The sequence below is a fragment of the Alosa pseudoharengus genome, unplaced genomic scaffold (genome assembly GCF_046254945.1).
Source record: "Alosa pseudoharengus isolate Yale_2024_CS ecotype anadromous, Long Island Sound unplaced genomic scaffold, YU_APseudo_1.1 YU_APseudo_1.1_scf_21, whole genome shotgun sequence".
Lineage (NCBI taxonomy): Eukaryota > Metazoa > Chordata > Actinopteri > Clupeiformes > Clupeidae > Alosa > Alosa pseudoharengus.
Window position 1 is genome coordinate 8,973,098 of NW_027468674.1, and position 12,092 is coordinate 8,985,189.

The following is a 12,092-nucleotide window of genomic DNA, read 5'->3' on the forward strand; positions in this document are numbered from 1 at the left end:
ACCTACCTAATAAGGAAGCGGGTGCCAACTGCGCAGCCTGAGTCTCGTCGTAAGGAAGCGGGCTAGTTGAATAGCTTACTCCAGAACTAGCTGTTGTGAAATTGTTGGGAATTTCATTGATTAACACATCACATAAACTGTTATTGAGTGTTGTTGATACACTGAACCAAATCTGACAGCAAGCAGCTTTGGAGTTTTAGAAATCTCCTGTTTTTGGAAAGCTAAATGTTGACAGGTATGGGTGCATGCCCACGGACCCCCCTAGCCTTCCTGTGTGTGACACTGGGCTAAGCCCCCAATGTTTCAAATGTCTGGCTCCGCCCCTGCTCTACTGAAATTAACAGGTAATCTGTAAACATCTGCAAAACACGCAAACTACACACATCGTCATGCAAAGGCTGTTTTGACTTCACACACCTGCATATTCATATTCTTGTACTTGAACTTTGACAGTGGTTGGAACATAATGTGGTGTGACTGATGCTTAATCTGGAACAACAGCTTGAAATGACTTTGTCTATGACAGACGCATTTCATGTAAATCACTCAGGGTCACAAGCTTTTCATATGGCACTATGATGCTTAGTGTGGACATATTTACATGGAGTTTTTCCATTCAAACTGTCAGCTGTACTGGCAGATCATTGAACCATCATAGAAATGCTTATGTCACACCATGTCACGCCATGCTAATATTGTCATGCTTTGCTCAAGTGCACACAAATGTCCTTTTATTATTTTTGATGAGTTTTGCATCTTCGATTATTTTTGTTTCATCTTTTGGTTTCACTACCATCTTAGTAACTGTATTCTGTTACTTACTGTGCCCTATCCAACTAGATGTACCGCAGAGCGGTACAAAATATGACCGCCGCCCAGTCCAGCACATTTTTTCCACAAAAAGAAATCACGCTGAAAGGCCTATATGATTCTAACTGTCTCACTAAATTGCATTATCCACACTCAATTCTCACTGGTATCTGCTAGACAACAAGTACCAAAACATGATTAGTTCATAGATTTCACATGTAAAATAAATTTTATACAACCCCACCTCCATCTTGCCTGTTCATAATTCTGAGAAATTCTTGATTGTTTGTGTTATGTTTATGTTATGTGTGTGGGTGTGTGTGTGTGTGTGAGTGTGTGTGTATGTGTGGGTGTGTGTGTGCGTGCTTGTGTGTGTGCCTGCGTATGTGCCTGTGCATGCAAGCGTACAAATGTCTACTGTGTGAGTATGTGTCATACGTATGATTACTGTGAATGTATGTGTGTGTGTGTGTGTATCTGTTTGTGCACATGTGTGCACATGAAATGGGTTAACATGACCCCTAGAGGCAAACATACGGAAAAAAATGGTCATCCTAGGCCCTACAGTTCTCAAGATATTCACAGAGAACTGTGTCTGCCCTACCCTCCTTTCGGGGGGTCCAGTCCAGCGGGGGGGCTACAGATCAAAACGAAAAATGACGGTTCCATGCTATATATGTGGGGTTACATGCCCACCAAGTTTCGTGTACCCCGGTCTTTCAGTGTCCCGGGAATCCTTGTTGGTGTACGGTCACTAAATGTACACATAAACTAGATGTACCGCAGAGCGGTACAAAATATGACCGCCGCCCAGTCCAGCACATTTTTTCCACAAAAAGAAATCACGCTGAAAGGCCTATATGATTCTAACTGTCTCACTAAATTGCATTATCCACACTCAATTCTCACTGGTATCTGCTAGACAACAAGTACCAAAACATGATTAGTTCATAGATTTCACATGTAAAATTCATTTTATACAACCCCACCTCCATCTTGCCTGTTTATAATTCTGAGAAATTCTTGATTGTTTGTGTTATGTTTATGTTATGTGTGTGTGTGTGTGTGTGTGTGTGTGAGTGTGTGTGAGTGTGTGTGTGTGTGTGCGTGCGTGCTTGTGTTTGTGCCTGCGTATGTGCCTGTGCATGCAAGCGTACATATGTCTACTGTGTGAGTATGTGTCATACGTATGATTATTGTGAATGTATGTGTGTGTGTGTGTGTATCTGTTTGTGCACATGTGTGCACATGAAATGGGTTAACATGACCCCTGGAGGCAAACATACGGAAAAAAATGGTCATCCATAGGTTTTTAACTATACATGAAATAAGTGGTAATGGGATGGTTTGACATGCCCCCTTAAGACCAACATACATAAAAAAGATGGACCTCCTAGGCCCTATGGTTCTCGAGATATTCACAGAAAACTGTCTCCGGCCACCTACAGGCCAGTTGGTGTATAGTAACATAAATTAATTTATTGTGTGGCCCGCCATGAACGGAATTCCACAAAACTTGGCGTGCATACAGAGGGTGTCATAATGATCATACACTTCCAATTTCGTGCAGTTTTGACTATGTTAGGTCACAGATACCTTCAATTACAACACCTCATTTTTACTTTTTTGTGTTTAACTAGGTGGCGCTATACATGAAATGAGTGGTTATGGAATGGGTTGACATGGCCCCTTGAGATCAACATACAAAAAAAAATGGTCATCCTAAACCCCACGGTTTTCGAGATATTCACAGAAAACTGTGTCTGCCCTACCCTCCTTTCGGGGGGTCCAGTCAAGCGGGGGGGTTACAGATCAAAACGAAAAACGATGGTTCCATGCTATCCATGTGGGGTTACATGCCCACCAAGTTTCGTGTACCCCGGTCTTTCAGTGTCCTGGGACTCATTGACGGAAATTTGGGCATGCGAAAAAGAAAAAAAAAAAAAAAAAATCTGACTAAACCTATATGACCGCCGCTTCGCTGCGCGGCGGTCATAATTATTTTATTGTAAGGCCCCCCATGAACGAAAGTTCACAAAACTTGGCATGCATTCGGAGGGTGTCATAATGATCCTACACTTTCAATTTCGTGCAGTTTTGACCATGTCAGCCAGAGATATTGTGATGAAAACACCTAATTTTTTGCTTTTTAATTTTTAACTAGGTGGCGCTATACATGAAATAAGTGGTAATGGGATGGGTTGACATGCCCCCTTAAGACCAACATACAAAAAAAAGGTGGACCTCCTAAACCTTACGGTTCTCGAGATATTCACAGAAAACCTACCCTCCTTTCGGGGGGTGCAGTCCAGCGGGGGGGCTACAGATCAAAACGAAAAACAATGGTTCCATGCTATCCATGTGGGGTTACTTGCCCACCAAGTTTCGTCTACCCCGGTCTTTCAGTGTCCCGGGAATCAATGACGGAAGTTTGGGCATGCGAAAAAGAAAAAAAAAATACAAATCTGGCTAAACCTATATGACCGCCGCTTCGCTGCGCGGCGGTCATAATAATAAATAGCATAATTTTGTTTTAGCAAACATTGAAAACGGGTCCTATAAACCCAAACACCTTACAAGGGTTAAACTAAAACTAACTTAATTAAAATGCCCATGCTTTGTTTTTTTATTAGAACATAGACATTGAAAGCAGATACTTTTTTCCTTTTATTTAGGTAGGGTTACTTCTGGTACTTCTACTTTTACTAGAGTAAATATTTTTCTCTGGTTATTTGTACTAAGTTTCTGAACTTCTTCCACCACTGATGATAGGTCACACATACACACACACACACACACACACCAGTTTGATGCTGCTAAAGACTTTATTGATCAGAGAGACAGGAGAGATAGAAAGAGAGAGATTAGGCGCGACCACTAGAGGGAGCTGTTGTTCATTTGTATTTGCGGACGGCACGCTGGATGAACTTTGTGTAGCTGACCACACGTGTGTACACGCCAGGGTAGCCACGCCGGGCACAGCCATGTCCAAAACTCACCACCCCGACCTGGACGAACTGCTCAAACGACTTACACACCAGGGGGCCACCAGAGTCGCCCTACACACACACACACACACACACACAAACATTGAAAGTTATTGTCTATTTGGCTCATTGAAATTTATGAGTTAAACTAACTCTCTAAACTTTAAACTAACTCTTTAAACCAGGGGTCGGCAAATAGTGGCCCGCGGGCCAATTTTGGCCCGCCATTGATTCTATCTGGCCCGCGAGATGACGTTAATTTGCTGTTGAATGAATTTTTTTTTTAACCCCATGTTTTTAAAAAGAAAAAAAGGCCTACAGCAATCCCATCAATTTCAAAACATTTATTGAGGTATAGATGATAGTCCTACTAAAGTGACAAAACAGGTGGAACATCCTTGCAGTTATCCATGACGCACAGGTCGGAACGGTATTGGCACGCGAGTGCGCGTAATCTTGTGCAAAAAAACAACAACAGTGTCCTGTCTCCCTCTTCCAGTGGGCAAGGTCAAAAATAGCCTATGTTTCGTTAAATTAATAGGCTTGGCATTAAGAAATGCAGGCAGGCTCAACACATACCTCTGCTTCCATTCTTCTTTGTAGGTCCTGCATTCTGAATCAATTTTTCTTTTCAAGGCTTTTGACAACGACATTTTGCATCGATAACTAGCATATAGCAATGTTCAGCTAATCATTTACACGTCATCCAAAAGAATAATATTTGTAGCCTACACATTAGTTACGGCAAGTTGCTAGGCAAGTCGCCTGTTTCATGAGAGACGACAGGAGATGCAGCAGGCGGCATAAAAACAGCGCACATAAGCAAATAAACGTTTTTAATGGAATTAAATTAAATGCATTTTAAAAGTTAGATGATGTTTATTTTAATATAATATAATAATTAATAATTTAAATAGTAGGCCTATAACACCCCCCCCCCCCCCATTACAAAAGCTATGGCCCGCGATGCCATTGTCTGAAAAAAAATTGGCCCGGGTCCAAACGTAATTGCCGACCCCTGCTTTAAACTAACTCTCATAAACTAACACAGTCATAGCCACCCTCTCTTCCTGTTAACATCAGCAGAACATGAGATAGGATCTACACACACACACACACACACACACACACACACACTTATAATCACATACACTCTCTGGCATCAGCCTCTCTTCCTGTTAACTTCAGCAGAACATGAGATAGGATCTGCACCTTGGTGAGTGTATAAGTGTGTGTGGGCTTGCATGTGTGTGTGTGTATATGTGTGGGTCTGCGTCTGCATGTGTATCAGTGGCGTGCCGTCAGTGCCACGCCGGGCACAGCCTTGTCAAAAACTCCCCACCCAGACCTGGACCCTGTTTTAGAATGTAAAGAATGTGTGGCATTGCTTAGAGCACCTTTAAATATATATTTTTTAGGGCTGTCAAAATAACTGATTAATTTTGATTAATTAATTTGAGAAAAAATAACTGATTAAAAAAAATAGTGCAGATTAATCGATTCCATATGACCTTTGACCCTAAGCCGTTCTAGTCAGTAACCATTAGACTGTAAAATGAAGGAGAGAGAAGAAAATGGACTGCCTAGATCAGGGCTATTTGACTTCATTACCAAGTGGGCCAGACAGGACAACCACTGGGTCTTCACGGGCCACCCAAAATATGGCGTTACTAAAATGACTATTGTGGCTATATATATATATATATATATATAGTCATTTCATAGTCACATGTGTTCATAACTATCAAGCTACATTTAATACGGTATTCACAAATACTGGATGTGGTGGATATTCCAACTTCTGTCATAGCTCATATTTTAAAAGAAACCAGTGAAAACTATCCTGACAAACAATAAGCAGCATTTCAATGCCTCAATCAAGTGATGGGCTAACTATCATTAACATCCAACTTCAGTCGTATTTCATATTTGTAAAACAAACCACAGTGAAACATACTGACAAACATATAAGCAGCATTGTAATTTGTAATGCCTCAATCAGGTGATATACACATTCTTTGTAAAAGAGCCTTGGTAAAAGGTAGGCCCTATCTTGCGTCGGGTGACAAGTCGTTCAGGCTACAAGAATGGATGGATGCTATCATAGCTCTCTCTTGTTCCGTACAAAAGGGACCGAGACCTAGGCTACTCCTTTGACTTGTAGTGCCACTTAACAGTAGACTAGGGGAGACCGGGGCTGGTTGGAACACTTTTCACTCTCGGTTATATTTCTCCGTCTTACAATGCGTTGAAATGGTCAAATTGTGATTAACTGAAAGCTTGGGATCTCAGCTACAAAATCAACAAATGATCCCTTGTTTTGAGTTATATATGATTAAAGTGGTGTTGTGCACGTGTGGGGTTGGTTGGCACATGTAGTCGGGGTTCGTTGGAACACCTATGTTATAGTCCTTTGCAGTACTCCTTTTGCTTTTGTTTGAAGTGCTCATCTATATCACTACCTGTAGGGCTTTGCTGATTTCTTTTCTGTGTGTTTTTCTTCAGTAGGGCCCACCGTCAAGACCAGTTTGATCCCTACCGATTTTTTTTTACTTCAAATGTTTAAAAATGTCTGAAATGCTTCCAAATGTAAAACTATGTTCAGTAATTACAATAACAATGTTAAAATAAAGATTGATGATGTTTTTATGTGTAAAATATAAAGTTTATAGATTTGTCACAAAATAGCCATAGGGAATGTATGTGCCAACCAACCCCAAAATCAGTGTGCCAACCTGCCCCGCCCACATTAGGTCAAACTTTTTTGCACAAATGATGTTAGCCTGCTAATATCAGTCACCTCAGGTTTTTAAACTTCATTTTAAATTATAGATGAGTCCCCTAGCAATCAATTATAATGAATATTTTTTTTATATCCCTAACTATTACCATTCTAGGATGTATTTAGTGGGAGGTGCATATTCTAAGTTTTGACACTACAAAATCAAAAAGTTGTTCTCACCTAAAGGGTTAATGACCTGGAGACCAGTTACATACGTGAGTTTACTCTACTCAATAAGGCCGTCAGTTTAGTGTTGGAATTTTGTTGCAGCTCCCTCTAGTAGCCTGGATATTAACAACCTGCCCCTGTTCCAACCAGCCCCGGTCTCCCCTATATCGTTACCGAAATGCATTCATTGCACAGTAAACACTTCGGTTTATGACTGTTGACAGCAATGTAAACAGTCAGTTCTTTCTGACTGGAACTGCCGTTTTCATCATCAATTTTGTGTTGACAGACTTTGTTAACAAATCTTTCACATTAGGATTACTGCTGCCAACGCGGGAATTCCTGTGTTATGGGTGAGTTCGTAAATTGCCACACCGAGCGCTCCGAGCACTAAAACTTTTTAATTGTGCGTTATTCTATTTTCAGAGTGTTAGATTAAATTTCCGAACGCACCCTATATCTGACAGCCCAGTGAGACAGGCACGAGCCACGCGACATATTTTAGCCTACTTTTGTAGCCAATCACTGCTTATTTTATTGATTATAGCATAGTCATGAAAGCCAGAGTTGAAGGCAGTTTGTGGGCGGGCCGCAGGTAAAATTGAATGGGCCGCTAGTTGAATAGCCCTGGCCTAGATCATTGATTGAAACATTTACTTTTAAAAAACGGCCTGACGGTGTTGATAAAAATAAAGAGTTGATTAAAATAAAGTCCTCTGCAATATCTGTAGCAAGGAATTTGCATATCACCGGAGTTTGTCAACTCTGAAGTCGCACATCAATGCAAAGAAATAGTGTTGACATTGAAGGGGGTGTTAATTTATTTTCATTGTGTCCCCTAGGTTATATCTGTGGCCTGAAATGCGTTGTAGCCTATGTGAAAAAAGACTTCTTCCCGAAGCACTTTTGAATTTATTTCCTCAGCATATTAGGTCATATTGTATATTATTATGACCATTATTTGAACAGTGAAAATAATAATAAAAGAGTTTTTGAACTTTAATGTCACTAATGCTGATTATTCAATGATTCATTTAAATACTTTCACAGCAAAAATTATATATGTGATTAATTTAGATTAATTAATCACAGAGTATGTAATTAATTCGATTACATTTTTTAATTAATTGACAGCCCTGAAATTTTTTAAAAAGTATCACGAGAAGACTAGCATCAATATTTCGTCACAAACACAGCCTCAAAACAGGCACGACCAACATACAGTAACTCGTCACAAACGCAGCACTGGTGCACACCAGTGTTGCGCGGGTTTGGTCACAAGCGGCCCGCGGTCGCCCGATATTTTAATCAACCCGACCGCAACTCGGACCGCGAATATTAATTAGGACACAATTATACCCGCGATCCGACCCGCTTATTTACAAAATGTGTGCTTTTGGTTATAGCCTGCATGCAGTGTGACAGTAGGCCATTTCTGTAAAACAAACTAATTTATTTGCGAAACTATGCAGTAGAACTATACGCAGTAGGCATGCAGGACATAACGTTTGCACAGGAGAGAGAATGAGAATAAGAGCGCAAGCACGCACGCAACCACCAAGGATTAGAACACTATAAGATTTGAAGGCCATGGACATACATATTTCTTTCGAAAACAGAAATGGTGAGGCAAGGTAGGCAAGAGAGATACATTGCTGGTCAAAACGTTAGCGTAAGAACTGGTTTATAATGCTGAATGAAGCACAAAGCTTTACTAAAGCACATCCACTGTTTAAAGTCACAAACACAACGAACTAAGGTAACTTTTATGCATGCGCGAACCTATACATACCGGTAGATATGGCTGTGTAGTCTGTGCCATAACATTTATTCCTGGAGGCTGCCCGTTTTGGCTGTCATACTTTTAAATGGCTTCGCAAGAAGTAGGCCTACATAGACCATAACTTGTAGGCCTACTACTGTCATCTTCTTTAAGAACTTTTCCCAATATTTCCCATAGCCTATATCGCTTTTCCTGAAGGGGTGTCTTTATTATTTTAACTCGCGTCTTCAGCTTCTTTACTGTTGACTTTACTGTATTGATGCTTTACTGTATTGATGCTAGCCTTCTCGTGATATTTTAAGTAGGCCTATTTGTAGAAAATATATATTTAATTAAATTTAACTGACCCGCCCGCAAATGACCCGAATATCATTAAAATATTTTGTTTATGAATCATAACCACGGGCGACCGCTTAATTTCGGGCAGACCGCGCAACACTGGTGCACACTAAGCCCTCCCAGCCAAATAGAGTAAGTGCAATTCCCAAACCTCGAGCAAACAATAGCTTTATATACTGACCTAGAACAGCTTTTTTAGACGAGGCACAAGACCTAATGACAAGTCACTCAGTAAAATGCTGATGCTTTGCCACTTGCCCATGTTAAACTTTTAGCCTACAGCGAGCGGGCGCCTGCAGGAATAAAATGTTATGGTACACAGACTACCCAGCCATATCTACCGGTATATATAGGCCATATATATATAGGCCAGGTTCGCGCATGCATAAAAGTTACCTTAGTTTGTTGTGTCTGTGACTTTAAACAGTGTATGTGCTTCAGTAAAGCTTTGTGCTTCATTCAGCATTATAAACCAGTTCTTCTGCTAACATTTTGACCAGCAATATATTTCTCTTGCCTACCTTGCCTACCTTTCACAAATAAATTAGTTTGTTTTACAAAAATGGCCTACTGTCACACTGCATGCTAGGCTATAACAAAAAGCACCCATTTTGTAAAGGGTCGGATCGCGGGTCGGGTATCATTTTGTCTTAATTAATATTTGCGGTCTGAGTTGCGGTCGGGTTGATTAAAATATCGGGCGAGCTCGGGACGTTTGTGTGCTAGTGAAATACTGTTAGTGAAAACTTCCCCCACTAATTCACATAGTCACTTTGCTAATACTGTACACATATTCAACAGAACACACACACACACACACATACACACACTCTCTCACACACACACACACACACACACACACACACACACACACACACACACACATAGGACTACACACACACACACACACCTGGCATGAGTCCTTGCCCCCCTGCATGTATCCAGCACACAGCTGGTTGTCATCAGTCCGGGGGTACATCAGCCTGCAGGTTTTGTCGTCCACTAGGGGGAGCTTTAGCTGCTGCATAGTCTCTTCACCTTCCAACGGTGCTAAGAGTGAGAGATATACACAGAGAGAACAGAGAAGTTTCACCAAAGTTTTACCGTTGTGGTACAACAAAGGACCTACAACCTTGTGCTTTCATTGGATAGTCGCGTCGCGTTCAACAGATTCATTTGCATAAAGATGGGCATCGGCATTTTTTCAAATGCAGCGCCACCTTCCTGGAATGCTTTGTGGGCATGTTAAAGTAATTTTTTCAGTCCGATTCGATTTCGATTCGATTCGATTATCGATTATCTCCCCATTAATTCACTAATAGCAACTTATACATGTTTATTTACATATCTGAATGAAAAAACATGAATTCTTTAACATTGCAATATATGTTTATTGCTCTTAAGATTCCAAAATAAAAGACTATACAAGTGCAAAGTAATGCATTCTTAGTCAGAGGTAGCATTCAATAAAGTTCAGTAGTGTAGGTCTATGTCTAATTGAGTGCCTGTCATTTTAAGATGTTCGTATGGGAATCCTTGCAATTAACATTAACACAGTTAAAAGGCTGCTGATGTGTTGATGCAATTCATAACGTAGTTAGTTCAAATAACGGTTCGTACTTCTCCTTTGGACAAGCACTTTTGAGTCTTGGAAAACACTTTTCCATTTACATCGGGATTTTGCAAACATTCAGAGTCAATAAAATGAGCCCTGCATGAATAACGAATACAAGCAGCTGCAAGTAAGCATGCTAAACTTGACATCCAAACAGTATTCTAACGTTAGCTCTGAGATACTGCTTGATTGCATACTGTAACTTAACTTAGTTTAGTCTCCTCAATGTACTATGTTGCAGAGTTTACTTTAACTTTAATGCAGCAGTTTTGAACAAGCGCAGCATGGTCACGATGCTAAGCGGATTTAATAGCAATTTAGCCCACTGTGTTCTATGCAGTGCTTCTATGTGGCAACAATCGTGAATATTTTGTTAAATGCACATGCAGAGGAGGAGCGTCTATGAGGAGGAGCAGCGGGCTCGTTACGAGAGAGAGCGGGCGGGGCGAGGAAAGGCTGTGTGAGTAAAAAGTGCAGCTCAATGAAATTATTTTATCTTATCTTTAATTTAAATAGTAGGCCTACAACATAGAACATCAATGTGTGGTGGCCGGTTTTGATTTCGTGGTGCCCAGCCACAGATTAGTAAACGTATGGAAAACACTGAAGGTGTAAAATTAAAAATATTTAGCAGCACACGTTATGCTTGACAAATCGACGCTCATATTTTGCGTCAACGTATTTTTTGCGTTGACGTCATCGATTACGTCGATGCGTTGTCCCAGCCCTATCAAGGGCACTTCAGCCGTGCCTACTGGTTGGGGTTCGAACCGGCAACCCTCCGGTTACAAGTTCGAAGCCCTAACCAGGTAGGCCACGGCTACCCCAAAGATATGTGTCCTTCTGTCTGCATTCGAGCATTCTGACTGATCTGGACATTTGGATGATTAACAATGCAGTGTCTATAACCAGTAGGCCACGGCTGCCCCATCTTATTTTTTTATTTTTTTTTTGAAAAGCACGTACTTCCCTCAGCCACGGTGCCCCACCCGGTGACCCAGCACTCGGAGCTGGTGTTGAAGACGTCCAGCGGACCGGCCAGTGGCACAGGCATAACACGGCGGGAGATGACCACCGGCTCAGCCAGCTGCACCAGGGCGATGTCATGTTTCAGCACGTCCTCATCGCCATGGTAACCGGGGTGTATCAGGACACGGTGGACGCCGTACGGCCAGCCAGTGGGCTCAAGAAGCTTCTGCTCACCTGCCACCACTGCCACCACATGACTGTGTGTGTGTGTGTGTGTGTGTGTGTGTGTGTGTGTGGGGTTTTGTGTGTGTGAGTGTGAGAGAGAGAGACACATTAGTATCTATCAACACAAAGCAACTTCACACCATATCCCCTATATACACATGCACGCGCACGCGCGCACACACACACACACACACACACACACACACACACACAACCCCACACACACACACACACACACACACACAACCCCCCCCCCCCCCCCCCCCACACACACACACACACACACACAGTAAAGTCAACTTACAGATTTTCAACACAGTGGGCTGCAGTGAGGACCCATTGACTGTTGATAAGGGAACCACCACAGAAAATAGTATCCTAAATTGGGATACACACACATTAACACGCACATAC

The 12,092-nt window shown here is 41.6% G+C and overlaps 1 protein-coding gene across 1 annotated transcript in view; it reads right to left on the reverse strand.

Moving 5' to 3' along the window:
• Positions 1-3,616: 3,616 nt before the first annotated feature.
• Positions 3,617-12,092, reverse strand: part of LOC143137558 (serine protease 27-like) — an 18,103-nt gene continuing 9,627 nt past the window's right edge. Inside the window, exons 3-6 of the mRNA XM_076297797.1 lie at positions 11,983-12,056; positions 11,451-11,710; positions 9,780-9,919; positions 3,617-3,869 (exon numbers count right to left, since the gene is read on the reverse strand). Of these exons, the coding sequence (XP_076153912.1) occupies positions 3,705-3,869; positions 9,780-9,919; positions 11,451-11,710; positions 11,983-12,056 (639 nt within the window). The 3' untranslated portion in view covers positions 3,617-3,704. The remainder of the gene's footprint in view (positions 3,870-9,779; positions 9,920-11,450; positions 11,711-11,982; positions 12,057-12,092) is intronic.